General features: G+C 43.8%; 11 protein-coding genes across 13 annotated transcripts; 5 read left to right on the plus strand and 6 right to left on the minus strand.

Moving 5' to 3' along the window:
* Positions 1-100: 100 nt before the first annotated feature.
* On the plus strand, positions 101-1,446 carry LOC145698416 (trypsin-2-like). Its single transcript, XM_081775620.1, has 5 exons — positions 101-291; positions 371-750; positions 792-955; positions 1,007-1,271; positions 1,313-1,446. The coding sequence occupies exons 1-5, from the start codon at positions 266-268 to the stop codon at positions 1,429-1,431; spliced, it is 954 nt and encodes a 317-aa protein (XP_081631746.1). The 5' UTR covers positions 101-265; the 3' UTR covers positions 1,432-1,446.
* An 18-nt stretch (positions 1,447-1,464) lies between these two features.
* LOC145698417 (transmembrane protease serine 9-like) lies at positions 1,465-2,038 on the plus strand (the record flags this gene model as incomplete). Its single annotated transcript, XM_081775621.1, has 2 exons — positions 1,465-1,720; positions 1,782-2,038. Coding segments are annotated over 2 exons (498 nt in total), but the record flags the coding sequence as incomplete, so codon positions are not given.
* Positions 2,039-2,239: 201 nt separating this feature from the next.
* LOC145698418 (procollagen C-endopeptidase enhancer 1-like) lies at positions 2,240-3,898 on the plus strand. Its single transcript, XM_081775622.1, has 5 exons — positions 2,240-2,456; positions 2,657-2,751; positions 2,803-2,946; positions 3,225-3,299; positions 3,421-3,898. Exons 1-5 carry the CDS (start codon positions 2,240-2,242, stop codon positions 3,598-3,600), a joined length of 711 nt encoding a protein of 236 aa, XP_081631748.1. The 3' UTR covers positions 3,601-3,898.
* A 2,568-nt stretch (positions 3,899-6,466) lies between these two features.
* Positions 6,467-9,014, plus strand: LOC145696535 (uncharacterized). Of its 3 annotated transcripts, none has more exons than XM_081773590.1 (5): positions 6,467-6,625; positions 6,913-7,052; positions 7,306-7,580; positions 7,956-8,105; positions 8,568-9,014. In XM_081773590.1, exons 1-5 carry the CDS (start codon positions 6,571-6,573, stop codon positions 8,743-8,745), a joined length of 798 nt encoding a protein of 265 aa, XP_081629716.1. In that variant the 5' UTR covers positions 6,467-6,570; the 3' UTR covers positions 8,746-9,014. The 3 variants fall into 3 exon arrangements, with proteins under 3 accessions (XP_081629716.1, XP_081629715.1, XP_081629717.1); XM_081773589.1 differs by having other exon boundaries at positions 6,469-6,625; positions 7,300-7,580; XM_081773591.1 differs by lacking the exon at positions 7,956-8,105 and having other exon boundaries at positions 6,471-6,625; positions 7,300-7,580.
* Positions 9,015-9,310: 296 nt separating this feature from the next.
* On the minus strand, positions 9,311-14,434 carry LOC145697200 (electron transfer flavoprotein-ubiquinone oxidoreductase, mitochondrial-like). Its single transcript, XM_081774364.1, has 15 exons — positions 14,315-14,434; positions 14,023-14,267; positions 13,749-13,979; positions 13,320-13,564; positions 12,893-13,196; positions 12,664-12,804; positions 12,433-12,612; positions 12,135-12,387; positions 11,377-12,088; positions 11,207-11,336; positions 10,944-11,162; positions 10,649-10,888; positions 10,251-10,604; positions 9,699-10,205; positions 9,311-9,529 (listed from the first exon to the last, which is right to left on the minus strand). Exons 1-9 carry the CDS (start codon positions 14,407-14,409, stop codon positions 11,917-11,919), a joined length of 1,866 nt encoding a protein of 621 aa, XP_081630490.1. The 5' UTR covers positions 14,410-14,434; the 3' UTR covers positions 9,311-9,529; positions 9,699-10,205; positions 10,251-10,604; positions 10,649-10,888; positions 10,944-11,162; positions 11,207-11,336; positions 11,377-11,916.
* LOC145697204 (uncharacterized) lies at positions 14,430-18,196 on the minus strand. The gene is made up of 5 exons (XM_081774369.1): positions 17,906-18,196; positions 17,777-17,843; positions 17,545-17,731; positions 17,296-17,499; positions 14,430-14,729 (listed from the first exon to the last, which is right to left on the minus strand). Exons 1-5 carry the CDS (start codon positions 17,940-17,942, stop codon positions 14,502-14,504), a joined length of 723 nt encoding a protein of 240 aa, XP_081630495.1. The 5' UTR covers positions 17,943-18,196; the 3' UTR covers positions 14,430-14,501.
* LOC145696769 (uncharacterized) lies at positions 14,957-16,682 on the plus strand. The gene is made up of 3 exons (XM_081773855.1): positions 14,957-15,241; positions 15,401-15,547; positions 16,102-16,682. Exons 1-3 carry the CDS (start codon positions 15,147-15,149, stop codon positions 16,631-16,633), a joined length of 774 nt encoding a protein of 257 aa, XP_081629981.1. The 5' UTR covers positions 14,957-15,146; the 3' UTR covers positions 16,634-16,682.
* Positions 18,197-18,475: 279 nt separating the features above from the next.
* LOC145697203 (uncharacterized) lies at positions 18,476-20,334 on the minus strand. The gene is made up of 4 exons (XM_081774368.1): positions 20,002-20,334; positions 19,894-19,958; positions 19,600-19,758; positions 18,476-18,961 (listed from the first exon to the last, which is right to left on the minus strand). Exons 1-4 carry the CDS (start codon positions 20,275-20,277, stop codon positions 18,601-18,603), a joined length of 861 nt encoding a protein of 286 aa, XP_081630494.1. The 5' UTR covers positions 20,278-20,334; the 3' UTR covers positions 18,476-18,600.
* Positions 20,335-20,346: 12 nt separating this feature from the next.
* LOC145697206 (splicing factor 3A subunit 2-like) lies at positions 20,347-21,628 on the minus strand. Its single transcript, XM_081774371.1, has 5 exons — positions 21,395-21,628; positions 21,163-21,348; positions 20,909-21,073; positions 20,507-20,605; positions 20,347-20,460 (listed from the first exon to the last, which is right to left on the minus strand). Exons 1-5 carry the CDS (start codon positions 21,614-21,616, stop codon positions 20,425-20,427), a joined length of 708 nt encoding a protein of 235 aa, XP_081630497.1. The 5' UTR covers positions 21,617-21,628; the 3' UTR covers positions 20,347-20,424.
* A 20-nt stretch (positions 21,629-21,648) lies between these two features.
* Positions 21,649-23,293, minus strand: LOC145697207 (zinc finger protein ZPR1-like). Its single transcript, XM_081774372.1, has 3 exons — positions 22,092-23,293; positions 21,883-22,008; positions 21,649-21,840 (listed from the first exon to the last, which is right to left on the minus strand). The coding sequence occupies exons 1-3, from the start codon at positions 23,291-23,293 to the stop codon at positions 21,771-21,773; spliced, it is 1,398 nt and encodes a 465-aa protein (XP_081630498.1). The 3' UTR covers positions 21,649-21,770.
* A 54-nt stretch (positions 23,294-23,347) lies between these two features.
* On the minus strand, positions 23,348-25,205 carry LOC145697208 (lysine-specific demethylase RAD23B-like). The gene is made up of 5 exons (XM_081774373.1): positions 25,050-25,205; positions 24,861-25,006; positions 24,558-24,816; positions 23,941-24,282; positions 23,348-23,899 (listed from the first exon to the last, which is right to left on the minus strand). Exons 1-5 carry the CDS (start codon positions 25,203-25,205, stop codon positions 23,738-23,740), a joined length of 1,065 nt encoding a protein of 354 aa, XP_081630499.1. The 3' UTR covers positions 23,348-23,737.
* Positions 25,206-25,223: the final 18 nt, after the last annotated feature.

Here is a 25,223-nt window from a genome sequence, read left to right on the forward strand (position 1 = left end):
TTTAGATCATTTTTTTACAAATAAAATGAGAGACTCGCCCAGAAAAATATATAAGGCTCGATTAGTTATTTTTGTTTGAAGGAGGTGGTGGTGGTGGCTAAACAGATCTGACTAATCAGCACAACCGCGGCCCTTCTATACGTAACTTTTGTTAGGTTTGTTAGCTGGCGGTTTTGTTTTGTTATCATGTTTCCCAGTGCACCAACTTCATCCGTTCAACTTCAATTTTCAGATTTTCGAGAGAGATTGACATGACTCCTGAAGCATGAAGATATCCTTCATTTTCTTCGCGTAGGTGCTTACCATACTATTTATCATAATATAAACATGCAACATATTCATATATTCTTTTTGACAGACCGATTTAAAGAGTTATACATGGGAGAAAATGGAGAAAACAATTGAAAAAGCAAAATAGACCCATCGAAGTCGTCTCAGAGTGCGGAAATCCAGAAGTAAATCCAAATCCTGCCACATTTTTCAACTTGCCAAGATACAGAAGAGATGTTTTTGAAGAATTTAGAACAGATAATTACGAACAAAATGGTTTTGACCCCGAGAGTTACTGGGGTACATCGCCAAAGCCTACGTTGGCAAGTTTTTTGATCAGTCAGAGGATTGTTGGTGGAAGTCAGAGCTATCCGAAATCGTGGCCGTGGCAAGTTTTCTTTGACTTTGGGACTTATTCTTGTGGAGGAACGCTGATTAATTCAAAATGGATTGTAACAGGAATGATTCAAAAAGATCCACGACCAGCTTTCACTTCATATCCTTCTGAATCTTACTATTAGCCGTACACTGTACTTTTCGTCATCCTCCAAATGTTGTCATCCGACTTGGTGTCACCAATCTGGCCGACCCTCATTCCGGCGAATACCGCTACATCGAGCGAGTAGTGAACCACCCTGAATACTCAAAACCAATTGACTGGAACAATGACATCGCACTCGTGGAGGTAAAACATTGTTATTTGTCCCCTGCATCGTGTAATAAATCTCCAACTAAGATGAACAGGCCAGTGATCTTTACAGATTCTATAAAGCCACTTTGTCTGCCGTCGCCAGACCTCGTCATCCCAGCGGGAACGCCTTGCGTGGTGAGTGGATGGGGAAGAACGCGAAAAGGTGGAAAATTATCCGAAAGACTCAATGAAGTCGCTGTGAAGCTGATGACAAGCGAAAGATGCAAATCGTACGATGGGTATGCTAATCAACTGACAGATTCGATGATCTGTGCGGGGTACGAAAAGGGTGGCCGCGATGCTTGCTCAGGTTAGTCTTCCATGATTTCAATATTTCTAAAGCTCACTCAGGCGATTCTGGTGGACCAATGGCTTGTAAATTAACGAGTCCTAGATCTCAGCGAAGCCCCAAAAAGAAAGGAAGATATCAGGCACATGAGATGACATCAACGAAGACAAAAGTCAATTGATCACATTTATATTCGCATGTTAATCTCGTATAGAAAGGCTTTTCAAGCAATCAAAATGAACAAGACGGAGCTTGGGTTCTCTACGGTGTCGTTAGCTGGGGAGCTGGATGTGCAAGAGAAAGAAGCCCAGGCGTGTACGTGAAAGTCACGAAAATGATTGAATGGATTCGTGCTGTCACGGGCGTTTCGAACCCGAGACACGATCATCTTGTTCCCGATACTTGGGGTGAACCGGTTGGAGCCAGCTCCATCAATCAGAGGGAAGCTTATCGACCTACTAGAACTCCAGGTCGGGTTGAATCTACTGAAAAAACAACCCGGAAATTAACTGAACATCTCAACCCCGAAAGCTCCGACCAAAGCGCCTTGTGGATATGATATGCGAAGCTCAGATGTTGGCGAATTCACTAGTCCTAATTTCCCAAAGGCATATCCAGCAAACTCAAAATGCACTTGGAATATTTTCGCAAGCAAAGATAAGCCATTTATCCGGCTCAATGTGACTGATATGCGTTTCGAAGCTCGATCCACAGGTGGCTGCTTTATTAATGATCATATTCGGGTTTATGGCGAAGGAAAGGGTCGTTATTGATTGATCTTCTCGAGATCAGAAATCATTCGAACAAACATTAGAATTGATACAAGGGTTCAAGAGGATATGCTCAATCTGTCAGACTGGGTTTAACCCCTCAATGGCGGTAACCTAGTCGGCTCAGCTCTTTATCTTTCGCTGCCCAATTTCAAACAGATGTTGGGCCGTGTTAAGCTTCCCCTGGTGTGTTACTAATTGATATATAATCTTAAAATAATGACTTCTCAAAAAGACGGCAATCAAATCGGCACTGCTCTCTGCCGACTGAACAAAAAACAAGACGGTTACATCGTCACTTCTCGTGAACGCATGACAGTGAGGCTCAGTACAGATGGAGTCACTCAAAACCGAGGATTCGCCGCCAATTTCCAGTTGTTGACAGATGAAGCATCAGGCTGCGAGAACTCGAATAAAATCAATCAGGCCGACAAAGGTAACATTGATTTTTCTCGGGTTAATTTGAGGATCAATTTCTTGAGCCGCTTTGATAATTGGACATGGTTATTTGGACACTAGAAATTTGGGATCAAATCCAATTCAAGGCCCTCGTAATGGCCTCAATTAGGATTTTGGGATTGAACTTGATCCTCTTTTTTCTAAAAGGTTTATTTTTGGAGCCACTGTTATTTTTAGGCGGTGTTTTTATGACTACAGGATTTCCGATCAAGTACCCCGCTAATACTGACTGCCAGTGGTATATTTTCTCTGGACAGAACGATCCTATTTTGGTAAGTTTCAAGCACCGCCCTAAATCAAAATAAGCGATAACATAATTCTAGCTCCAATTTTCGCGATTTCATATAGAAGGTCCAGATTGGAAGGGGAACTGTCGGTTTGACTATTTGTCAGTATACGAAGGAGACAAGGAAGACGGCGACAACCTGCTGCAAACCATCTGTGGAGCGGCAGTGAAAACCAAAAAGGTTTGATTTCTGTGTATTGCCAAACATTGCTAGTTGAAGTCTTCACCAAGCAAATAATATTCATGAGTGATTCGATCGCATGTCGATATTTTCAAAAAGAATTTTGAAGAGGCATGCTGCCAAGCTACTGTCAGCGAGCTCAAATTCAGTGAGCATGAGAAATAAGGGAGAAAAAAATAAAAGATTAGCGGGGATTATTTGGAACACGGGTTAAACCTCCTTATAGCGCCCGGAAGTTAATCCCTGCTCACTAATACCCATAACATTCCATATCCTAGTCCCCGATTCCCCGTACACACAGCTTCATCGCCGCGAGTGGAGAAATGTTCGTCAAGTTCCACAGTGACAACTCGGTAAGGAAATAAAAAAGAAATGGAACGAAATTCTAAACTGCGCGGCCGAAATAGTTCTAAACGCTTCATATTCACTTGCTAGCCATATTCTCTATCTTAGCCTTAATTAATCCTCTTCTAGCGGTCCTACGCTGGCTTTTACGCCGCTTACCGGTCGGTTCCTAATCCCCGCCTGGAATCTGCCTATGGTTACGTGCAGCTTGGACGACGCGCGACTCTCACAGATGAGCAGCTCGCTTCTATTTCTCCTGAGAAGATGAGCAGAGAAGAGTGGCTCGTGGCCCAGTTCGACACGTTATGAAATCTCATCAATGGAAATCTGATTCGATTTAATATGCTCCTGAAGACCGCATATTTGTAAACGTCTGTTTGAAAAACTTTCATCAAAATATTGACTTTAATTTGGCGCCAGATTATAAATAGTAGGTTTATTAAAGAAAACAGACTCAGCCATTTTTCTCCTTACAAGCAAGATGGTACTGAAGTAGGTCAGATTATGATTGAAATTCATGTCACTCGATCCAACTCAAGATCCGTCTATTTTGACCACTTGTTTCTTCTCGTTTTCGAATCATCTTACAAGCTGTCACTTTTTAATCCAATTTTTCATCCCAGCTTTGGATAATTCAATTTCGCATTATTATTTTGGCCCAACGTGGAAACCCAGAGTATCAACAAAAGCACTCGTTTTTCTCAATTAACTTTCGATTGTTGTTGAAGTTCCATTTACTCTCATTTGATTTTCAAGTTCCAAGGACCACAAGGGGCTGCCCCTTTGGCCCCCTGCCATTGTCATATTAATAGATTTAATAGGCGGCAATTTAGGTTAATAATTTATAAAGTACTCTCGATTCTCGCGCAACAGGCGGTGGCGTGGAAAAGATTTCCGACAGTCGAACATCTGTTGCAATTCCCACAAGGGGGCATTAGCCCACTCGCCGACGGCCAAAATCCGAGAAAAGCAAATTTTTCTCCGACAGCCAAAAAGGAGAAAAATCGAAACCCGCATGTCCGATAGACCGCATCAAACACGAGTGCAAGGCATAAATGGCGAATATTGCGGCCCGGCCACTCTGTAATCCCGCAAGGGTGGCTAGACACGGAATTCCGAAAGTGACGAACATGAAGAAGTGTCAACCAGTTTGACAGGGCATGTGCAGTCGCAGGAAAAAATTTTCAAACGTGTGGGTGAGATAATTCGCGGAAAGGGCCACAGCTGGTGATCTAAATTTGACGGTAGCGCTTATGGAGATGGATAGATCCGATGGCCCAAATTTTACGCCTCGGTGCAGTTAATATTTCCAGATAAGGTAAATTGCCCCCGTGGTCGCTTCTCAGGGGTTGCCACCTTAGAACATAATCTTTCTGAATTCCGGCTCCCAAAAACGGGAGAGGAAAAGCTTTGTTTTGATGTTTTGCAAAACAAAGAATTTCCGGAAGGATTCCAAGATTGCATAACCAAAAAGCATTCTTGAGCAACTCCCCCCTTAAAAAAGTGTGATTTCGGGCAGAGCAAAGCCCCAAAAGCTGGGTCAGTTGTTGAGACAAATCCGTCCATTGATGTTCTCACCCCCTTCCGCCTTGTCCAAGATTGTGCTCCACTCCCGCTGTGTCCACTTGACAGAAGCGTATTTTCCTATTTCCGCCGTCGAGTGCTTGTTTTTTCTTGCCCTTTCAAAACGAAAACATCATCCCCGCGGTTAGATCGCCTTCATCCCCCTTCAGATATTTTATTGATCAGGAGCTTGTTAGAGCGATAACGGCCCAGCAGAATCAAAACTCTTGAAAATTCTCCTTCATGCTGGGTAATCGTTGCCAGCACAAAGGGCAAGGACGCTTGAGCAAAGAGAATTTCGAATTGCTGGCGCTGAGTCAATGAAATTGCTTACTATGTCAAATATTCGTAATGGAAGGGACAGTCGCCAGAATTATGGAAATTTTGAAAGATGCGATTTCGCAAGTGCAAATATAGACTTTGATGATAGTTGCCTCCGGTTCCCCGACTCCTGAAACTCCTGAAACTCCTGAAAAAATTAATTTTGATTGAGGAGGTGCTGACCTGGATTATTAATCCTTCTGACCGCAAAATCGTCAATTTCTCCGGCTGTCGTTAACAATAAGGATTAAGATAAAGTGCAGAACCCTCCAGCGCGACCGTGGAATTTCCAAAGAATTGTCAATTTGACCTTACACGTAACTTTGACCAGAATGTGCTATTTGTCGAATTCTACTATTTCCTTACGAGGCGGTTGACTAGCTTTGAGTTTTTTTAGTTTGCTGAACTTCCTATCGATTAAAGCAAATTTACCCAGCGTTACGACGTCCTCAATACTATTTACCTTCAATATTTGCGGAGTATAAATGCCCAGTCTTTTCTTCTCATATTTTCGACCTCTGAATCGAATATTTTGGTACTGGGTCCACAAATATCGAGGTTGTCAAAATACGCCAAAGAATTTTCTCGTGAATATGAATTAGGGAAGTTATTTTACGATTTTGCGTACATTATGCTCGTCGGCTTTAGTGGTTAAATTTGTGATGAATAATTTAACAAAAGAATATTTCAAATATATCCGCAGTATTCAACTCGAAATCCTGTTGAGTCGTATTCAGCATTTTTCGTCTATTGATTCTCGTATGGTTCCTTTGGTAAGGTAAGTTTTTATGTCACATTAATCATCTAATAAAAAGTAAAACATCACGGCAGTAAAAAATAACTATTCTGAAGTGTTTGGGTACTTTTGAAATGAAAGAACTGCAATAAATCTTCACATGAAAATTAGAAAGAATTGAGGACATTCTTGCTCCTCCAGCCCGAGTCACCACAGATTATGAACCGCCGAGTCATTGCGATATCATTCTAGCGCAAAGAAGGATGACTGTGTCCTTTTTTTCGGGCTTGGATCCACTTTTGCGTCAAGGTGCGTCGGAATTCGACTTTTGGGAGAGCTAGTGCTGGAGCTTGTGAATGTGTGCGATTGAATCCGCTTATCGTAACTTTCTTTTTCAAATGATTCAACCCTTACTGGCGGTGGTGTAAGGATGTATGGTGGCAGAGCCTGAGGCCTCGCTTGCGCCGCTTCATTGGAGCTCCAAGCCGAGTAGGGCGCCACCACCGCACTCCGTTTCCTTCGCGTTTCGTCAAAATTTGAGTTTTTCACCGAGCGCAGTAAGAGGTGCCTCGAAATCTTACTATTCATTTTGAAACAGAGAACTACGTGATTGCGATTCAGAGTTACCAGAAGCTTGCTTAGCAATGTGTCACTAGTAGATGGACTTGAAGGACAACTTTGTGGTACAGGACGTAGCTGAAGCTTATATCGGAGGTACAGTTCGAGAACTGGTGGATATGTCACATATGTTCTGTTAATAACTGTTGAAATAGAAAGTTTTATTTAATGATTAAAAGATAAACTTGTAGAAGAAAATGGGGAATGATGATTTTCCGCTTGAGCTACGAGGGCCTCTCGTCATCTCCCTTTAATTTTCACCCCGCTGCGAGACGCGGTTCCGCCTCACTGACCAAGACCCTTTAAAACGACCCCCTTTCTTCCCAACAACAAAAGAACCAGTCCTTGATTTAATTTACCCAAAGCTAACTCTTTCTTCTCAGGAGTCGCGCAACTAACAAAAATGGCATACGACGCGGGCATCAACGAAATCTGGGACACCATGGACCAAATGGACCAAAATATCAGACAGCAGAGCGAGCGAGGCCTCATCACAGATCAACGCGAGCTCACCGAGCTGACGGTAAGCTAAAATTCAACAATAGTAGTTTTCTTGTCTTTCTTTAACGTTGTTAACGACCTTTGTGATCATAAAAAACAAGAGCCATAAAAACGCGTATTCTTGACAACGCGATAAAGCCAGCGCTTTTTGCGACATGCTGGATAACATGGTTTCCGTAGGAAAGAAAAAAGAATGACAGATTTACCGTACTAACGCTTTCTTCTCTAACCCTTTCAGCTGAAATCTTGAACCAACGACTTAAATTTAGATGAAGATGAACCACCTCAACAATCCGATGCAATACATGACGCCCATTCTGATAACAGTCATGGTCGTCGTTGCAATTCTCTGCACCATGTGCATGTGCGCATTCGGATTCTGCTGGTACGTGCGCTTCAACAAGAAGCAAAAGCGACCATATGTGATTGACGATTTGGAGCGCAATCGACGAAACGATTGCCGAGTCAAGAACTTCACCGAAGAAAACATTCAATTCGTGAACAACCAGTACTACCCACCACGTGGTCGAAAGGCCGACTCCACGGAGAGGTAATTACAGTCATCACAAAACTCCAGAAAATGGTTTCTGTTTCACTAAGAATAATACGCAGCGTAGAAATCGCCTCGTTAGAATAGACACCACCACAAACTGCATAATCTGAACACGAACATCCGGCCTAAGGGGTCAGTAAGGGGAAAATAAAGAAGCTTTTTTCAACCCTCACGTGAAAAAAGCACGCTCAAGTATACTTATTATCTCGGCATATAAAATACCAGGTGGCGCCAGTAACAATTAACCCTAATTCCCGGTTATTTCTTTCGGGAACCTCCCTCCTTACGTACTCCTTGCCCAGACGCTCGGTCAGAGACACAACCTTAGTCACATGATATATATTATCTTGTTCACTAACGTGATTTTTGTAGGAAACGCTCACGCTCGCGAGCGTCTTCCCGAAAATCGACGGGCTCCCGAATCTGGCGTCAGGCACGCAAGAGCTTCCGTACTTTGCGCAAGGATAAGTTCTGGAAGGAGGTCCCCAAGCTCTACCCTAATCTCTCCCAGTTCACTCACAGGTAAATAATTAGTGACAGTAATAATTGATTTTCTACGCTTAATTTTGATGGCGGATTAAAATGAACCGAGACACTGTATTCGATAATAAAAGACCTCTCTGTGGTCGATGAATCAAGTCTTACCGGAGCTCTTACGCAAAAGCCATCTTTTTGGCCATAGCTTTGATGGACTTGATTGATCGCTAAAGATGTGTCACAGGTCGTCAACTGCTGATCAGAAGTTCAAACAAAACCTTCTGAGAAGTATTTACAGCGGCTTGTAAGCCACTCCACCCTGGCGTGGCCCCACCGAGGGCTGTTGAGTTATTTCAGGCGTCTATTCAAAACCGTAAAAGCCCTCGAAACAACAATAGACCTAAACTAGCGCGGCCACCGCTGATCAAATATTTGTTCCCAAATTTAACCCATCGACGGGTGCGATGAACCCGACAGGGACGAGCAAATTTTACCGTTTCTGTTCAGCTCCGAAGCCGGCATGGGGCCCATGGCAGGCGAAAACTACTCATCCCAGGAAGACTTGACCCCGATCCATACTCCAACGAGGAAGTACCACTCGGGCGAAGAAAGTGGCAAATCCCGACGCGGGAAAGGTCACAGCAACTGGGATGGAGATACCAAACAGGAGAAGTCCGGCTGGTGAAGCGCCAGGTGATGCCACTTTTCATCGACTGCCAATGTTCACGAAAATCGATTTATAAAGAGGATATCAAAGTAAAAACAAAGTTAAAACAATACGTAAACTCATCGAAACACAATAATGTGGACTACACAAAACCAACTCTTTTGTATTATTTTTTCATACTTCTGACAAAAATTTCTTGTCTTTCTTGTAAAGACGCCTGCAAACACATCTTACCTCGTCCAAACTTAAATATGAAATTATCTGAAATTAAAAGTATTTCCAACTGAGCGTGACTTATTTGATCCTCGCAGGGAGTTTATTTGAACACAGCAGGGGGCCGTCTGGGCCTAAAGTCGGTGCCGAATGATTTATCGATCGGACATTTTTTTATTGGCTTGAATTTTGAATTGCTACGGGAGCATGAGAGTGCTTGAATTTTGCCCTTTGATGACAAGTTGGAGTGGGGCCAACACGTGTTCCCATACAATGCATTTTTAACCTGCCGGAACGAATCGACTAGATAGTAGATATAAATTCTTTAAACAACAAGAACTTGGATCTATCCATTTTATATGCGCATATATTCGTAGAATGGTGTTTTATTCAATATCGCGATCAATAAATATGAACTCAGTAAGGATCTAAGGGTATCTAGTGCATGCCAAGGGGACCTCTCCAGAACCAGCCGAGGAAAACAAAGGCAGCCATGAAGAAAGCAGCGCCGTTGACCGAAAATCGTCGGCGAGCCCAGAATTCTTGTGAGTGATAGTTGTTCATTTTGTTGCCTCCAGCGACGAAGTTACTTTTTAACGGTTTCACAAGATACTCTTCCTTGATTTCAACAAAGGAAATACCAAGGTTAATGACGATCTAAGGAGTGCTGTAAATTTAATGGACCTTCCAATAGAATGTACTCTGCAAACAAACTGGATATATAATCTATGGTCATTCAAGTCTTTTTGGAACCGTGCCCGCAAGTGCTCTGAGTTGCGCAGTTGTATGTTTCGCTTGTTGGTCCATGAGGTCGGTTAGCTCCGCCGAAGACATGATGAGGGAGGCCCATGTGGCCCTGGTTGAATGGGGGAAGCCATGTGGTCTTGGATCCCAAGCGGAATGACTGGCTCAATACTCGACTTTGAACGATTCGGTTCATCCTGAATCCGGAGAATGAGATGAAGGATGGAATTTGGCAGGGTTTTCAGTATTTTATTCAGTTTGTATGAGCAGGTAGAGTGACGAAGAACGTGAGGAGCAAAAGCTGTTTTGTTTTTTCAAGTATTTATAAATGTCAAAAAGAGAAAGTCATGAGAGGTCTGGGCGAGTTATGTACAGATCCATAAGGTATATTTATCAGAAATCGATGAAGAGAGAAAAAATGAAGAAAATAGAACCAAAATGAAATTTGTAGAAAAATTCTAGTTTTTGCGGCGTCCGATGTTTTTGAAAATGTCGTGATATGCGGGAGGCGGTGAGGAGTCCTATTGAAATGAGCATGATAAGGAGGAGACAGCGGATAGGATTACCGTTGGCCGTTGAGAGTCAGCTTGGTTGTTTTGGTGCAGGAGACGTTGTCGGTCGGAGTTCGACCTTTCGCTGAACTCCTGTTCTTGGCCGTTGCTCGTTGCAGACTCGTTACTTTGTCTGAGTCTTTGTCTTCGCTGTTCGCGAGCTCTGTCACGATTTCGAGAGGCTCTTGTGGCGATTTCGCTGCTTGGAGCACTTGGTGTCGGGCATGACTGCTCCTGTCTACGGGACTGCTCCTGCTGAGAGCTGCGCGATCGGGAACTCCGCGCAGCTGGACGCGGCGCTTCTGCATCCTGTGGTATGCGCGCTCTCCCGCGATGACGGCCAATTGTCCTTCTTATCGTACCGTAGACCTAAATCAGTTGTTACTTTTTAGAATAATCGTCGGTTTAGTCACCTGCTGGGCGGCCTGGGGCACATGAACCCGCTCTACTTTTTGTTTATATTTACGCGCAGTTGCCAATCCCTGCGTAAAACAACCCACTGCGGTGAACAGCGGCCACAAAGCCAACACACAGTAACTGTACCAACAGGGGACCGCCATTGGCAACGGCTCGGGTGCGAGTCGGACAAGCTCATGCCAAAGGTAGTTGTAAAGTCGCCAGTTTTCGATAAAGTAGTCGAGCCCTGCGGTTATCTAAAAGTGGGGATCGATGAGATTCTTTTGGGAGACAATGAGGGCAAAAACAAACCAGAAACGCGCCACAAAGGGCAGTTGCGGCGATGAGGCCAGGCTTGGACGCGTGTTTGGTGAGAATCATGGCACCGAAAAATGATCCCCCCGAGGAGAATGAGGATACAAGCGGAAGCGAAGGGGGACGGGAGAAAGACGCCAAAAGCTACCAGGGAGCCAACAATAATTGAAGAGAATAGCGCGCCTCCGTAAACTCCCCAAAGAAAAAGTCCGAGGCCTAGAGTAGAATGAATCTTTTGTGAGTTAAGCCAAAGTTAATACCTGGTATAAGATGTGTTATACAACCAACTAAGGAGCCGACGGACAAAGCTGCGCCCCAATTCGCGCCGTGAGGTAGATCATCGACTCTATTGCAAATGGCAAGAACAGAAACAGTGGCAAACAGTGCACCCTGGAAAAATCATGAGAAAAAATCTTAAAGGCGATCTTACAGATAGCCACATGCAAAAGCGAAAACATCGGTATCCGGATAAACAAAGCACGAGGCCTGTTATTATTAATGCGCAGCAGATAGATACATGCTTCCAGTAGTACGTAACGCTAAAGTCGTTTGGGCAGTGATTGAGCTCTTCCTCAGTCTTGTATCGGTAAATCTCGTTGACATCATTATCAAAGTAGTCGATCCCATCGGTTTCCAAGAACGATCCGTCCATTTGTTACTCTGAAAACGGAGCCTATGAGGTCTTGGAGGTATTTTGGGATTGTATTGAAATAAATAGGATTTGGTTTTTCGTAAGGATTTACTTTGAGAGTTGTAACGGTCGCTCTTAGAGTGACATCATACGAGTTGAAATAAAAGTATAATCAGGAACACAAGTAAAATTATCATAAGCAAATGTTTACGCAACTAGGACTAGTAGAAACTTAATTAATTATAACTGTTGAATTTTCTTTATATTTTCTTTTGTACAGTACGTGGCTAGAACTGTTAGCCAATAGAGTTTTTGGAAGGGAAGAAGTACAATTGGGAGTTACATGCCACCGTAAGCAGGTCCTCCACCACCTTCGGGACATTGCCAGTCAATGTTTTGCGAGGGGCACTTGATGTCGCATGTTTTACAGTGGACGCAGTTCTGGGCATTGATCACGAGTTCTTTCTTTCCGCTTTCTTCATCGGTGACGTACTCGTAGACACCAGCAGGGCTAAAGAGAGAGTTTAACAGGTTTGAATAAATTTGGTTAAATTCACCAGAATCGAGCTTCAGGTCCATCGAAAAGCTCAAGATTTCTCCGCAGGTCGTCGTCCTTGAGTGTTAAATGAGCTGGCTGATCACCATTATGATTAGTTCCGGAAAGAGCCACGGAAGAAAGGAGATCAAATGAAAGCTTTCCGTCGGGCTTGGGGTACTCAATCTTCTGGAAGTCCTTGGCGGGCTTCATTTTTTCGTGATCAGCGCCACCGTGGGACAGGGTCCACTTTTCGAGGTCGATTCCAAAGGTTCCTTATTTTGAAATATTTTTGAAAATAACACAGAAATCGAAAATACCCTTGAGCATACAGACGAAGAAGCCAGTGTAAGCAAGACCGCCGTAGAATCCAAGAGGGTTGTGGAAAGATGGACGAACATTACGAACATCTTTGAGCTCTTTGTAGATCCATGAGTTTTTCAGCGCAGTCTCGTACTCTGGCACGTCAAGGCTTTCATGTTTCCATTCTCGGGTTTCATCTGAAAATGCGCTCGCGTTTTAGAAAGGTGGAGAAAATGGAGCTTAATCACCTTGAAGGGCGGAGAAAATGCTCTCAGCCGCGAGCATGCCAGACTTCATGGCGTTGTGAGTTCCCTTAACCTTTGGCACGTTGAGCAGTCCAGCGTCACACCCAGTTAGGACACCGCCGGGGAAGGTCAGCTTTGGGATCGCTAGAGCGAAGGTCAATACAAATTGTTACAACAAAGGGCGATTATGTTACACTTGTTCCAGTAAATGAGCTTAAAAAATGGAACTAACCTTGGAATCCACCTTCGTTGAGTGCTCGAGCACCGTATGAAAGTCGCTCGCCGCCCTCAAGCATCTCAGCAATGAGAGGATGATGCTTCCATCGCTGGAATTCAGAGGGAGGAGAAATGTAGGGGTTTTCGTAATCGAGAGAGACAACATAGCCAAGAGCGACGAGGGTTTCAGCTTCTTCTGCTCCCCAATCAGTCAAATGGTAGACAAAAGAGCCAGCATAGGTCTTCTTGTCCATGGGCCAGCCAACAGTGTGAAGAACCAGACCATCTCGATGCTTTTCAGCTGGGATTTTCCACAATTCCTAGAGTAATTTATAAGTAAATTAAATTTAAATTGCGTGCCGATCGATTTTCGAATACACAAGTTAGATAACCTAATACCTAGCCTATACGTAATTCAATAAATTACGCAAAAAGTGGATTACCTTGATGCCCGTGGCGTAAGTCTGTGGCTCGCAATTTTCACGCAATTTAAACTCTGGGTTTTGGTAAAGCTGCTTGCCCAGGGAGCCGTGGCAACCTTCGGAGAAAATGGTACACTTGGCGCGGAAGCCCATTCCTCTCTCGAAGGAATCAGTTGGGGAACCATCCTTGGCGATTCCGGAGTCGTGAGTAGCAACACCAGCTACAGATCCATCATCGTTGTAAAGAATTTCGGTGGCAGCGAAGCCTTAAACAATGCGTTTAGAAAAAAACGTTGTTCAGCAGCTTGAACAAGGCTAGAATTACGCACAGAGATAAATACGCGGCGAAGTAATATGCTCGTTGAGGTTTTAAGAGCGTTTAACAAGAGGTTGAGTGGTAAGCCACGAGCACCCCACTTAGCATTGCACAGTACAAACACTTAAATTCACCTGGATAGACTTCGACGCCAAGTTCTTCAGCGATTTCTCCAAGCCATGCGACGACGTTGCCCAGTCTTACAATGTAGTTGCCGTGGTTGTTCATCGGCCAGTTCTTGGTCATCCAGTCCCAAGTTGAGTTGCCCAGGAAGGGCGCTCTAATTGACTTTTGGTCGTTGAGCATGATATGGAATTCATCCTCTTTCACGGGTGTGTGAAGAGGGGCACCACGTTCTTTCCAGTCTTGAAAACTACAGTTGACACGTGTCGCTTATCAGTTAAATACCTGGGATAAGTTCATCAAGCGCAGTTGTCTGAAGACAAGCACCCGAGAGGATATGATCTCCGATGTTCGCGGCTTTTTCGATGACACAGACTCGAAACTCTTCCGCGTCCAAACCCGCTTCGTTTGCGAGCTGACGGAGCCTGATAGCAGCTGATAAGCCGGCTGGGCCGCCACCAACGATTGCTACGTCAACTTCGTCCTCGTAACGTGTCCAGACATCTTCGTCCGATACGATTTCTGCCCACCTAAAGAAGTCATCTCGTTTACCTCAAAAGCGACAGGTAATTGTTACCTTGGATCGTTTTCCCTAGGCTTTTGGAAGTAGTGGGTGGTGGATGCTGCTCGCTTGGCGAGTCTAGGTAGCCTTGTTACAACCCGACGCAGCATCTTAATGCAAATTTCATAAATTTTCATTTTATAAAAGATTGCAAAGATGAATGTTAGTTTGAAAGTCAGGTTTGAGCAGACAGAGTTCTGGTTTAAATTTTGGCCTTGATTCCGAATGCAATTTTCGGTCGAGATTTAACTCCGGCCGAGTTCTTTTTGCCGAGAATGACATTTTGCTGTTCTTTCGTCTTGCTCTCCATTTCTTTCAAGAAACTGGTGCGTTCTTCTTCGAGTTTTCTTCGCGACTCAACGACACTCAGCCGTTCTTCCGCGAGTTTTTCCTCGGCATCGGTAACGCGTTGCTTCATGTCGGCGATTTCCTAAAAGAGGAACGTAAATAATCCGTGCGCAGGGGCAAGGTCGCGACCCGGGTGAACGTAACGTGTGCCCTGCAAGCCCTGCATATTCATTCCGCTGGACTGACTCAGACAACAAAACCCAATCATGAAATTCAAGTGGACCAGATCGAAAGAATCCTCAAAACCCTTAGACAGCAATTTCGATTGAATTTAATTGAACCTCATTATTCATAAGCTGACGGTTACTGGCGCCATTTCTACCGCGGAACGGTGGCGCTAGATATAAAGTGGGGGATTTCACGTTAACTCAGGATTGGTAGCCGCCGGCGGTTCCAATAGTCCCAGGTACTACCTATTTTATCCTTGTAGTGTCATACTCTGTCAAACAACAAGAGAAAATCCAGTGAAGATTAGATTTAAAATGATCAAACGAAGCCAATGAATAAGATAATTTATTTGCAAGAGAATCATCTAATCGTCACTTCGCCGGAATACCCGAAAAATGTTCCGGGACAGACGCAAATTGAGTGGAAGTAAGTGCTTTATTTCATATTCAATCTTGAGTCAGGATTGATATCAAGGAAGAGTACCAATCTAATCAGGAGGATTGCTCTCAAAAACTCTTTTTTTGACACGTTTTCATTAACAAAACACTTCAACAATCAAACAAAGCTCTTATTTTTTTCCTTCAGAATACAGACAGACCCTGGTTACCGGATAAAAACATACTTTTTCGTATGTGACATCCCTCAGAGTTTATTTTGCCAGCGGATCTATGTCAACGTTATCGACACAGAAATGCTATCTGACGGAACAACAGAAGAGATAAACAACAGCCGGTAATATATTTCTTGATTTTATGATCAGACGAACAAGTAAAGATAAACGGAGGTGTACAAGCCAATTACTAGGATTATCGAGATAGGAAGTTCCCAGCCGGGGTTGCTCTTGCGAAGGGTGATATTTGGAACAGGACCGATCTTTTCTGAAGCTGGTATTTCAAGAATATTTAAAAGCTTTTCAAGGGTCAATATATTCTCTCTCTACAAATTAAAGTCATAACAGCTCACGTTCTACGCTAAAAATAACCCGTCCTTAGACATGTCATCATCTGAGTTGTTTTTATTGCAGCAACGCATTTTCATATTTTGAGTTAAAATATGCGCAGACGGTTAATTGAAAATTTCTGTTCTAGAAGAGAGGCAAAACAGAGACCCGCCTAAAACATATTTCTAAAAACAATGACTAGAGGACTAGCCCAAAACGAATGAGTGGGCTTTCTATATTTTGGCTTTCGCAAGAGATGATAAGATCGGTTTCCAACACTATCCCAAGAGCAAAATGCGCTGAACAGGGAAAAACATGACAGCGGTTTACCATTGTTCGTTTTTAGAATATGCGGTCACTGTCCGGAAACGCTAGTCTCATGGTCGAATTCCGTGGTGATTCGACTCCAGTCTGACGCAGGTGGCGGCCTGGATGAGCTCCGTCGGTTCGCGCTGCGCATAGAACGCACCTCGGAGCCGCCAAGCTTCAAACACGTGCGCAACGCTGAGATTTCCGACCCTTCAGCCCCTACTCTTCCCCCACTTTACTACGACAACATCGAGCTCGACTACAACGAGGGCTTTAACGGGTTCATCACGACTGGGGATCTCGAGATTGGAGCTTCCGCGTCAAACAAACTTCTCTGGCTGAAGATTTGTCTGCCGAGCATTTTTGGAGTTCTGCTCCTTGTAATTATGATCATCTTTTTTATAAAACGAAAACGGGAGAAAGAAGAATATGAAGCTGACATTGGATATAAAGAGCCAAAATTGTCAAAAGAGCAGAAATGGCTCAAAAGTATTCCAAAACCTTTCAAAGAGCAGTACATGTCTTCTAATCCTGGCACTGGAACCAATCAGACTACGGTCAACAAGTGATTTTACAAGAAGACTGTAGCTAACTGTATGCAAATAATAAATAAAAACACTCACCTCTCAATTCTACAATCCGTTGCGTTTTTACTTTAGAGTTACTGTTTATAAAAAGTCGAATGAGCCGAGTGGATTAGGGGCGCCGGACCGGTAGGTGCCTTCGTATTTATCCTCACTACTTGTATTTACTATCGCGTAGTCTCTCAGATCTTGATTTCAGACAGCTACGAGCCTTCGTCTACACGTTTTTGGCTTTCAAAACATACTCAAGCAACGTATAAATAATAACCTAATCGAGGACCCCTAACCCTTCAATAATTTTTTCCTACGAAGGCATATCATTCTTCATTTTAGCTCTGATTCGGCGGATTATCATAACAAAACTAAGAAAAGGTTGAATAAAACACGTCATAATAAAAATCAGAGAATTCAGGACGGCATAATCTAGGATCTTTTAACGCGAAATCGACGTCAAATCCAATAAAACGCTTGAACCCGGGTAGGCGGCCTTGATTCAAATACAAATTAAATTTCATCCCCTGCGAAAAATTCTCCTTTCAAGAGCCCCCGCACCTGAAATTTATGTGCTGACGCGTAGAAAATGCGTCAGCTCGCAATTTTCTCGCTTTCTTTGGTATGCAATTATAGAATAGAAGCGTTACTCTTACCTTTTCGAGCTTGTGAATGTGATCGACATGTTTGACCTCGCGGTGCTTGAGCTCGTTGATAAGCTCGACTTGTTCTCTGTTGAGTTTGTTATCGCTGGTGTCGGCAGGGGGAGTCGCTGCTTCCTCTGAGCGGATTTTCGCTGCGATTTTCTTCTCGATTTCGGGCATTCGTCTAGCAATTTCTTCTTCCACCTTGAGCCCGACCTGATTTCAAATTATGTAACTTACTGTAACGAAAATAAAACGTACCTCAAGTGCAACACGTTTGTCGACTTGTTGTTTTATGTAGATTTCGTTCTGCTCCTGCTGTCGGATTTGACGGAGTTTTTCCATTTCCTCACGCTCCTTTTTTCGCAAGTCCGTATCGCCGTAATTCTTCTCGGTGCGTTTTTGCTTTGAAAGCATTTTGCTGTACACATCGGATGCGATGTCAGAGCTAGAAAGAAGAAGAGATAAGAGGGTCGATTATAAATTCAAGTACCTGGAAGAGGAGCTTCGTCTCCGACGATGACGGCGTCGACGTTCTCGGGAGCGACTTCTTCTTCGGTCTTTATTGGGGCAATAACTTGAGGGTTGAAAAATCAACGAGAGAATGAAGTGTGACCCATTCCTGAGCGATCTCTGGAGCGCGATCGGGATCTTGGCATGATAGTTTGTTTATGCCTTTTTTTGATTTCGAAGAAGTAACAGTTGTTGGACCGGGTTTCTTGTCAATTCTTGCTGAATAAAGTTCATGATAGAGAGATCTCGGACACAGTGTTCAGGAGGTAAATATCAGAAATAGCAGTAGTCAACACTACCGCAACGACTTCGAAATGATACGACAGGTGATTCGTGGGATCACTGGCTTTCATTTTCAGATTCAGAAATAATGACAATTGTCAATTGAGCGATTTGTCTGAAAAGAGTAACCATAAGTTATAGTTCTTTTTGATAAAGTGGGATGTTTTTCGGAACTCAATTAATCAGAGCATTGATGAAATACTGCTGTATTAAATAGGAAGTGCCGTCTGATCCGTTACATGACGTACATTCATCGCAACCACAGCCAGCTGAAAGCTACTCCAAGGATTGCTACTCAAGCAAGTGCTTCCCGTTGCGGGAAAACTATATCAACGAAAATATCAGCTGCTAAAGCCCAAAGGGTGGAAGATAACTTCCTTCAGGGAGGATCAAAGAATGATGTAGATAGAATTTATTTAACAACTTAAATATATCTGCACAAATAAGTTCGAATTATGGACATAGAAATATGTTCGCAGAATATAAATAAAATAGAACGTTTCATCAATATTTTCGACGTTTTCAGGGTGGCAGAGAAGGAGGGTTTTGTTTAGGGGTGTGGGAGTTTGATGATGCGGAATTGAATTCGCGAGTGATAGAGTCAATAGATAAGGAAGATTCGGACGACATTCGTCGGATGCGATCGCGGAAGCCCTCGTTTGATTCGAGCCACCAGTCGAGTGTGTCTGTGGCGGCTGGAGGAGGAGGAGGCAGCGGTGGGTCAGTAAATGCACCTCCTGTCGGAAGGTTGAGGTCGGAAGCGCCCGAATCGCTCGAGACAATGTCGTCGGTTTCAAGTCGCAGTCGTTTGGCAGAAGTTAGAGGCCGCAGAGGTTGCAGGCCCGGGTCGGGGGAGAGATGATCAGATGAGTCACGAGGGCTCCTAAAATTGAATATTGAGAACTTGTTGGATTTCGTTTTGCACCTGGTTTTTACACTTTTCTACGACCTAGTTTTATTTACAACTCGAAACATCTTTTACATCTCGTCGATGTTATGCCTATTGCTACTTACATCATCGTTGAAGTTTTTCGGACGATAAATAAATCCGAGGATGAAAACTCAATAGCCATGGAACGCTAGCGAATCGGCCGAAGTTCCCAAATGATTGAGAGACAAGTTTTGAAGGCCTACGCATACGAGAGAAAACTCTTTCAGTATTCTGAGCACAACAAAGCTCATTGTCAAGGGGATCAAATAAATTGTCAAGAAATCGTATGTCTCGCGCAGAACCTTATCAGACTTGCTTTCTCGTAGCTCATAGGGTGTTCCGAAGGCCATTTTTGAGTTTTTTTTTCAAAAGATCCTCTTTCGTTCAAGTATTTTATTTTTTGTCTTGTCCTACGATAGGGTGTTTTCCAGTTTTTATGGGAGGAAAAGCAAACATGAGAATCTCAGAAAAAATAAACGCTCCCTGGTCAAGGTACAAAAATATTTACCACAGCAAATATTACACTTGACGATCATAATGCGCGAAGGTGATAAAACGACCCTTTTTCAACTCTTGGGTTTTTACAGTACCTTTTCCTCTTGCCAGAAGGTTTGAACACTTGACGGCCTGGTTGTTGACGACTTCGTAGCGGGTATTCGCACCTGCTATCGGGACTGGCTGAGCGTGGGGAATCAAAGACTGAGTTTGGTGAGCCGATAGGGCGGAAGAAGGTTGAATTTGATGAATTTCTAAATAGAGCGGTGAGAAAATACACAAAGCTGAGTTATATTATTGTATAAAAAATAACGTTCATACTACTTTAGTTTGATAAAACATTTGGTTAATCAAATAATATAATTCGTTTTCGCTTGAACAAAAATTACCCAGGTGATGATGGAAGAATATTGAGTTTTTCCGTAGAGTTTGTTAATGAAATTGATGTATTGATCTAAGGACAGGTAGAAAATAAAACAGTTAGTATAAAGACTGACCTTGGCTTCGCCAAGCCGCTCATCAGCCTCAGATGTTGTCCTACATCGTTGGAGAAGTCCCTTTGTCAATGATGAGTGGCGCCGAAGCTTAGTGCGTTTGAAAGAAAAAGCTTGTTTCTCGTCAGGAGTTTGTAAATGGTCAGAGGTAGGGGTGAGAGATTTGTTTTCGGATGAGTTTGATTTTGTAGGGGATGAAGAAATGACTTCCCATTGAAGAATTGGTGCAGAATTGCAGCGCTCGAAAAGATGCTTTACGCGGTCATCTGGATTTGACATTTTCGGATTCCCGATTTCAGATTCAACAGACTGTTACATTCTATAAGCGACAATATGAGATTAGATCGATTTTGTGGACAATTTTTGCTAGTTTCTCGTAAGACGAGCGAAGGAAAGGGCAGTGACCCCAGATGGGGCAATCGCAGGTTAATCCATCGGCGCTGGCATGTTTGCGTACTGGCCCTGAATGACGGAAACGATTAACAAGGTGAAGGATAGAATGTCTTACCTTGCCAGCGCGCATGTCACCCTTGTCGATTTTGTAATAGAATTGAAGAAAGAACTGGCGCGACTCGGGAATCCAGTGCACCCAGAATTTTTCTTCGCTCTTGAAATAAACATTGAATCAATAGAGTTGTTATGCCATAAATTGTCATTGTTTTGACCTGTGGTTTATCGAAGTGCTTTGGTTGCTTTGACTTTGATAAGGAGATTTCTTGTTTGCAGAAATCGCCCCTGCCAAAGAGTTCAAAAATATTTTCAAAGACACTCACCAAAATTTTGTCTTCAGACCGTTCAACACAACATTCTCTTATTCTCGATTATCCTTATCAATATTTGCCCAGTTTTAACGATAAGAAAGAATCCGAACTGGCATGAACCAGATAGAATGTGGAATTTACACTCGTACCTTGTCGATTTCTCTACTTGGAAGTTTGAACGCAATCGTCTCGTAGGGCTCAGCAGCGAACAGAAGATACTGCCATTTTCGATCTGGCGGCTCAATGTGCTGTTCGTAAGCTGACATGAATCGATGGCGCGGCTCGATACCGTCAACGATTTCGGGGTAATCAACCTAGAGTACTTGTTAATTCAGAAGTACGCCAATAACAGCTGACGCTAGTATTCTTTTCCTTTTAGAATCAATATTTGAAAAGCTCGAACCTGGAAAAGAAGACTTTGCTGGCCAGTGTGCGGGCATCGTTGTTTTGTAACTTTGTATCCAGGTCTTCCGATTTTGATGAATTTCTTGAGCGGGACATTTGGTCGAACTGGCGCGATCTGCGGCCCACCCATTTCCTTCGCTTCCTTGGCCGCTCTTCTAGCCAAGTTGGCCTGATGCTTCTTACCCTGTTTGAAAATGTAAGTATAAAAAATGCAACTGTAGTTACTGTACCTGAGTATGCGCAAGGTAGGACCCTTCATTATTATGCAGCGTGAGGCAAAGCTTGCATTCGTACGATCCCAAATGATTTTTCATAAAATAAGGATCCTTTGCCAAATCAATCGTCTCCAGAGCCAACTGTCTGAGACGCTCCCTCCTGTCCTTGTTCATTTCCGACCATGAGGCCTGTCCTCCCGTGCCGGTCTTTCCACCGGCGCGATTTTGAAAATCCATTTTCTACAAAAAAAGAAGGATGAGACGCGTCCGCAAGTTGAGCGAAGTTTTATTACAAGACAGGGTTTGTTTGATTAAAAGTCAAGCAAATAATAATCACTCAAAAACTCTTGAACTCTGAATATTAGCAGTTTTAATGATTCTTTGGCCGGTGTCACGTGGCCATAGCTTCATCTGTTTCCTTCTCTTCCGCAACGTCGTCCAATTTAAGCTTTTTTGGTGGACTAAAATCAAATTTTAAGACTAAAGAGCCACTAAAAAGGTACCTTGCGGCGCCATCATTTTCATAGTTATCAGTTTTCATGTCATTAATTCCAAGATCATCATTCTGTTCCCATGTTCGTTCATACTCTGTTTCAATCAATTGTGGATCTGGCTCAGGAGCACACAAGCTAGAAACCGGTTTGAAAAACGAAGACTAGAATAAAAATACTTTTTATGTCATATTATGCGCGATGAAACCGCGATAAGGTACCTAAGAATGTAACTATTTCCAGCCGGGTCGTCTAAAATCAAGGTGCACTCAGTTTTCAATTCGAGGATGTCATTGATTCGCTCTCTAAACGCGGCGTATCGCTCTTTTCGCCCTTCATGAATGGCCGAGTCACCCGACGAAAAAGGGTTTTTATCGATTAAATCGTGTCTCAAATCGGTCAACAGTCCCTCGACAGTGGTGAACTTGCCGCTGATGCAGCCGTAGCCAATGTCCCACTCGAGTTCAGGAATTTGGATGCTTGCAGTCTCGGATTTAAGGATGTCACGAGCGAGATCTTCAGCAGTTCTGACTTTTAGTTCGAGACGTTTACCCTTGTCGGAAATGCCGCCGCCGGCTTTGACTTCGTTCGATCTATAGCCGCAGTTTTCGCAGTTAACGGCCATGAGTGTAATTTCCTTGAAGAAGGGGATCTGGACGAGCTTCATTCGACAGACGACATTTGCATTGCAGCTGATGCACCGTTCGTTGAATTCGACGACTTCGTTAGTCAAATCTACACCTCGTCCCTTCAACTCATCAGGATTCGGCGCAGTTCCGAAAACATCCGCCTTGTCTTCCTCTGTGTAAAATCCGAGTGCTTGGTCCTGCGCTTTTGTTCGACCGTAGTGGCGAATTTCGAGCTTTGGATCTGGATAAGGCAGGTGGAGGTTTTCGATGGTTGAGTAGCCGGATGGATCGTTGAGCTCTAGATTGAATTTTCGATCAGTGATCTTCTCCAACTTCTCTTCGCAGAAAGTCAACACTTGAGCCGCCCATTCCGGGTTCTGCTCCTTGTTCAATTCCGCCGTCATCTTCAAATCAGCCGACGCTTTCATGATCAAACCCTCGATTGTCGTCATTGAGCCTTTTTGAGTCTGGCTGGGGATTTCAAAGTCCAGTTCCGGGATTCTCACCGTGCAATGTTCACTTTTGACCACTTGGCGGTTCAGATCTCGGGTTCCGTCGACAATGGCGATGACTCGAACCCCGTGGAGTTCAACTTTTCCGCCAGATTGGACCTCGTTGTTTCTGTAGCCACACTTCTCGCAACGAAAGCTCATGACGATCATTTCTTTAAAGAACGGAATCTTGGTCATCATGATCATCGTTTCTCCGTTCTCGTGACAGTTCATGCACAAGCTCTCGACTTTGGTAATAGAGTCCGCATCGGCGTTGATGTTGACGTAAATTGGCTCCGCCATTGCCTACGATCTCCCTTATGACCTCTGAAAAGGATGAAAAATGAAAAGTGAGGCGCAACTTTCGAGCGGTGTCTGTTTGAGTTTAAGTCTGATGCACGACAAAACGATTTTTTGATAACCGAGTTCAGTACCCGTGAAAAAGTAATTTTGATTGAACTTATACTATTACATGTTTTCAAGACCTCACATTGAGAATTACCATTAACATTATAAGCGCGTATTTTCTGTGTGAATAAAGCTAACCAATGTGAGCAAAAGAGCAGATAGGACAAGCTAAACCAAAATTTTCTAAAAGAAACATGTTTTCTCCGGTTGAAAAATGATGGTTTGGTAACGGTTGCCCATTGCACTTATATCGTGTTGAAGTTAAAAGGAGAGGGCTAGAGTATGGAGCAAAAATATGCAGTGTGCGAGGGTGCGGTGTGTCTTTCTGGGGAGCGGAGGTTAATCGAAATCGCCAGACAACAGAAAATTGGCAGCGTCGTTCTCGTTCTTGTCGCACGCAAAAAAGGCTTGAAGAACAGCTTGTTCGGGGAAACCGAGCTCCTTGAGACGCTCGATTGAGGCCCGATCTTCTGCTGTGATTTCTAACATCACTCGGCCGTCCTAAAATGTATAAAAATCCATGAATACCGCGCAAGAATAACCTCAGTCTGTCTAACGCGAGGTCCATCAGCAGGATTATGTGGTGCTTCAGCTGCAGCCGCTGCTCCCTCATCCGGCTCGTTGATCATATTGATAAACTCTTGCTGATTCGCGGAGATGGCGGCAAACGCTTCCGGATTTTCAAGCTGGAGCTGTTGAATGAATTGCGAGAGTAATTGTGGGTTGCTACGGATGAGCGTTCTAATTTGCTGGAACTGTGGTTCATTTCGAATTTGATCGAGGGTCGAACCACTTGCCGCGCGGCTAGGAGCCGTCACGGTCGGAGCGGCGCTGGCATCAGCTGTTGTTCCGGCGCTGGAAGCGGCTGCTTCTGGCGTTGTTGTCTAAAAGCAGGTTTTCAAGTTGTTTCTGTTAGGGTTTCTGTAGCAAGAAAAACGGGACAGTGAACTAGATATTCTGTGGTAGACAATTTATAAATCAAGGAGGATCTAAAGAGGAGCGAAATGAGCTTTAAAACGGGTGAAATCAGTGAAGTGTAAAAGGGTTGATTTTTTTCTATAAATAAATAAGATAAAACGATTGTTGATCCGTAAAATTGAACGCTGAGATCGATGAAATATACATTTCATTAACAATAGGGGTAGTCAAGATGTCTCACCATTTGAGCGAGCAGTTCCTCTGGAATCCCATTCATCAAGTACTCGACAGCACGTTCGGGATTATTGAAAGCAGCGCCGAGGGCCTGTCTCACTTGGTTTTCCGGAAAGCCCATCGCCATCAAGTTCGCGACGTGAGGATTTGCTGGGGCAGCTGGCTCTTCTGCTGCTGGTTGACTGGGAGTAGTGGCGCTTGGGGTGGTTGTCGGGGCAGGGGTGGTAGCGGATTCGCTTGGGGCGGATGATGCTTCTGCAGCAGGACTAGGATGCTTCTTGTAAAGAAAAACGATGATGGAGGGACTTACGCAGCGGGAGCCGGAGTAGGCGTTGGTTCTGGCTTTGGCTCGACGGGCTTTGCAACGACTTTTGGTTTTGTCACCATCAACACGATGAAACCTTTCTCAGTGATCTGATACTCCTCGAGTTTCTTTTCATCTTCAAGTATTTTACCCTAGTTTCATGGAATCAGTTTCGATCGAGAAAGGCGAAAAAACCTGGTAGATAAGTTTCTGTGCGTCAGCTTTGTATTCGCCGTTGTGGTCAGATTTGCCGGCCTCTTCGATCAAGGCCTTGAAATCTTTAACTGTGATGGAAGGCTCTGCTTCGACTTTGAAGGCCTTCTGTTGCAACGTTTTCACTGTCAGCTGCATTCTAATTGAGACAGGTTG

This window comes from Oikopleura dioica, chromosome 2 (genome assembly GCF_907165135.1).
Source record: "Oikopleura dioica chromosome 2, OKI2018_I68_1.0, whole genome shotgun sequence".
NCBI lineage: Eukaryota > Metazoa > Chordata > Appendicularia > Copelata > Oikopleuridae > Oikopleura > Oikopleura dioica.

Excerpts from the sequence above, each read along its gene's own strand:
- LOC145697200 (XM_081774364.1), bottom strand. The coding sequence starts at position 14,409 with ATGCTGCGTCGGGTTGTAACAAGGCTACCTAGACTCGCCAAGCGAGCA. Across the intron at positions 14,268-14,314 it reads CCTAGGGAAAACGATCCAAG|GTGGGCAGAAATCGTATCGG; the intron begins GTAACAATTACC and ends TGACTTCTTTAG. Across the intron at positions 12,613-12,663 it reads CATTTTCTCCGCCCTTCAAG|ATGAAACCCGAGAATGGAAA; the intron begins GTGATTAAGCTC and ends GCGCATTTTCAG.
- LOC145698416 (XM_081775620.1), top strand. The coding sequence starts at position 266 with ATGAAGATATCCTTCATTTTCTTCGC. Across the intron at positions 292-370 it reads ATATCCTTCATTTTCTTCGC|AGTTATACATGGGAGAAAAT; the intron begins GTAGGTGCTTAC and ends ACCGATTTAAAG. Across the intron at positions 1,272-1,312 it reads TGGCCGCGATGCTTGCTCAG|GCGATTCTGGTGGACCAATG; the intron begins GTTAGTCTTCCA and ends AAGCTCACTCAG.
- LOC145697206 (XM_081774371.1), bottom strand. The coding sequence starts at position 21,616 with ATGGATTTTCAAAATCGCGCCGGTGGAAAGACCGGCACGGGAGGACAG. Across the intron at positions 21,349-21,394 it reads CCTACCTTGCGCATACTCAG|GGTAAGAAGCATCAGGCCAA; the intron begins GTACAGTAACTA and ends ATTTTCAAACAG. Across the intron at positions 21,074-21,162 it reads AGCAAAGTCTTCTTTTCCAG|GTTGATTACCCCGAAATCGT; the intron begins GTTCGAGCTTTT and ends CAAGTACTCTAG.
- LOC145696769 (XM_081773855.1), top strand. The coding sequence starts at position 15,147 with ATGAATAAGATAATTTATTTGCAAGAGAATCATCTAATCGTCACTTCG. Across the intron at positions 15,242-15,400 it reads CAGACGCAAATTGAGTGGAA|AATACAGACAGACCCTGGTT; the intron begins GTAAGTGCTTTA and ends TTTTTCCTTCAG. Across the intron at positions 15,548-16,101 it reads GAAGAGATAAACAACAGCCG|AATATGCGGTCACTGTCCGG; the intron begins GTAATATATTTC and ends GTTCGTTTTTAG.
- LOC145697208 (XM_081774373.1), bottom strand. The coding sequence starts at position 25,205 with ATGCAGCTGACAGTGAAAACGTTGCAACAGAAGGCCTTCAAAGTCGAA. Across the intron at positions 24,283-24,557 it reads AGGAACTGCTCGCTCAAATG|ACAACAACGCCAGAAGCAGC; the intron begins GTGAGACATCTT and ends ACCTGCTTTTAG. Across the intron at positions 23,900-23,940 it reads CTCGCGTTAGACAGACTGAG|GACGGCCGAGTGATGTTAGA; the intron begins GTTATTCTTGCG and ends TATACATTTTAG.
- LOC145697204 (XM_081774369.1), bottom strand. The coding sequence starts at position 17,942 with ATGCCAAGATCCCGATCGCGCTCCAGAGATCGCTCAG. Across the intron at positions 17,844-17,905 it reads GCGCTCCAGAGATCGCTCAG|ACCGAAGAAGAAGTCGCTCC; the intron begins GAATGGGTCACA and ends GCCCCAATAAAG. Across the intron at positions 17,500-17,544 it reads ACAAACGTGTTGCACTTGAG|GTCGGGCTCAAGGTGGAAGA; the intron begins GTACGTTTTATT and ends ATTTGAAATCAG.
- LOC145697207 (XM_081774372.1), bottom strand. The coding sequence starts at position 23,293 with ATGGCGGAGCCAATTTACGTCAACATCAACGCCGATGCGGACTCTATT. Across the intron at positions 22,009-22,091 it reads GGAAATAGTTACATTCTTAG|CTTGTGTGCTCCTGAGCCAG; the intron begins GTACCTTATCGC and ends ACCGGTTTCTAG. Across the intron at positions 21,841-21,882 it reads GAAAATGATGGCGCCGCAAG|TCCACCAAAAAAGCTTAAAT; the intron begins GTACCTTTTTAG and ends ATTTGATTTTAG.
- LOC145696535 (XM_081773589.1), top strand. The coding sequence starts at position 6,571 with ATGGACTTGAAGGACAACTTTGTGGTACAGGACGTAGCTGAAGCTTAT. Across the intron at positions 6,626-6,912 it reads AGCTGAAGCTTATATCGGAG|GAGTCGCGCAACTAACAAAA; the intron begins GTACAGTTCGAG and ends CTTTCTTCTCAG. Across the intron at positions 8,106-8,567 it reads CTCTCCCAGTTCACTCACAG|CTCCGAAGCCGGCATGGGGC; the intron begins GTAAATAATTAG and ends GTTTCTGTTCAG.
- LOC145698418 (XM_081775622.1), top strand. The coding sequence starts at position 2,240 with ATGACTTCTCAAAAAGACGGCAATCAAATCGGCACTGCTCTCTGCCGA. Across the intron at positions 2,457-2,656 it reads AATCAATCAGGCCGACAAAG|GCGGTGTTTTTATGACTACA; the intron begins GTAACATTGATT and ends TGTTATTTTTAG. Across the intron at positions 3,300-3,420 it reads AGTTCCACAGTGACAACTCG|CGGTCCTACGCTGGCTTTTA; the intron begins GTAAGGAAATAA and ends ATCCTCTTCTAG.
- LOC145697203 (XM_081774368.1), bottom strand. The coding sequence starts at position 20,277 with ATGTCAAATCCAGATGACCGCGTAAAGCATCTTTTCGAGCGCTGCAAT. Across the intron at positions 19,959-20,001 it reads AGCGGCTTGGCGAAGCCAAG|ATCAATACATCAATTTCATT; the intron begins GTCAGTCTTTAT and ends ACCTGTCCTTAG. Across the intron at positions 19,759-19,893 it reads ATTCTTCCATCATCACCTGG|AAATTCATCAAATTCAACCT; the intron begins GTAATTTTTGTT and ends CGCTCTATTTAG.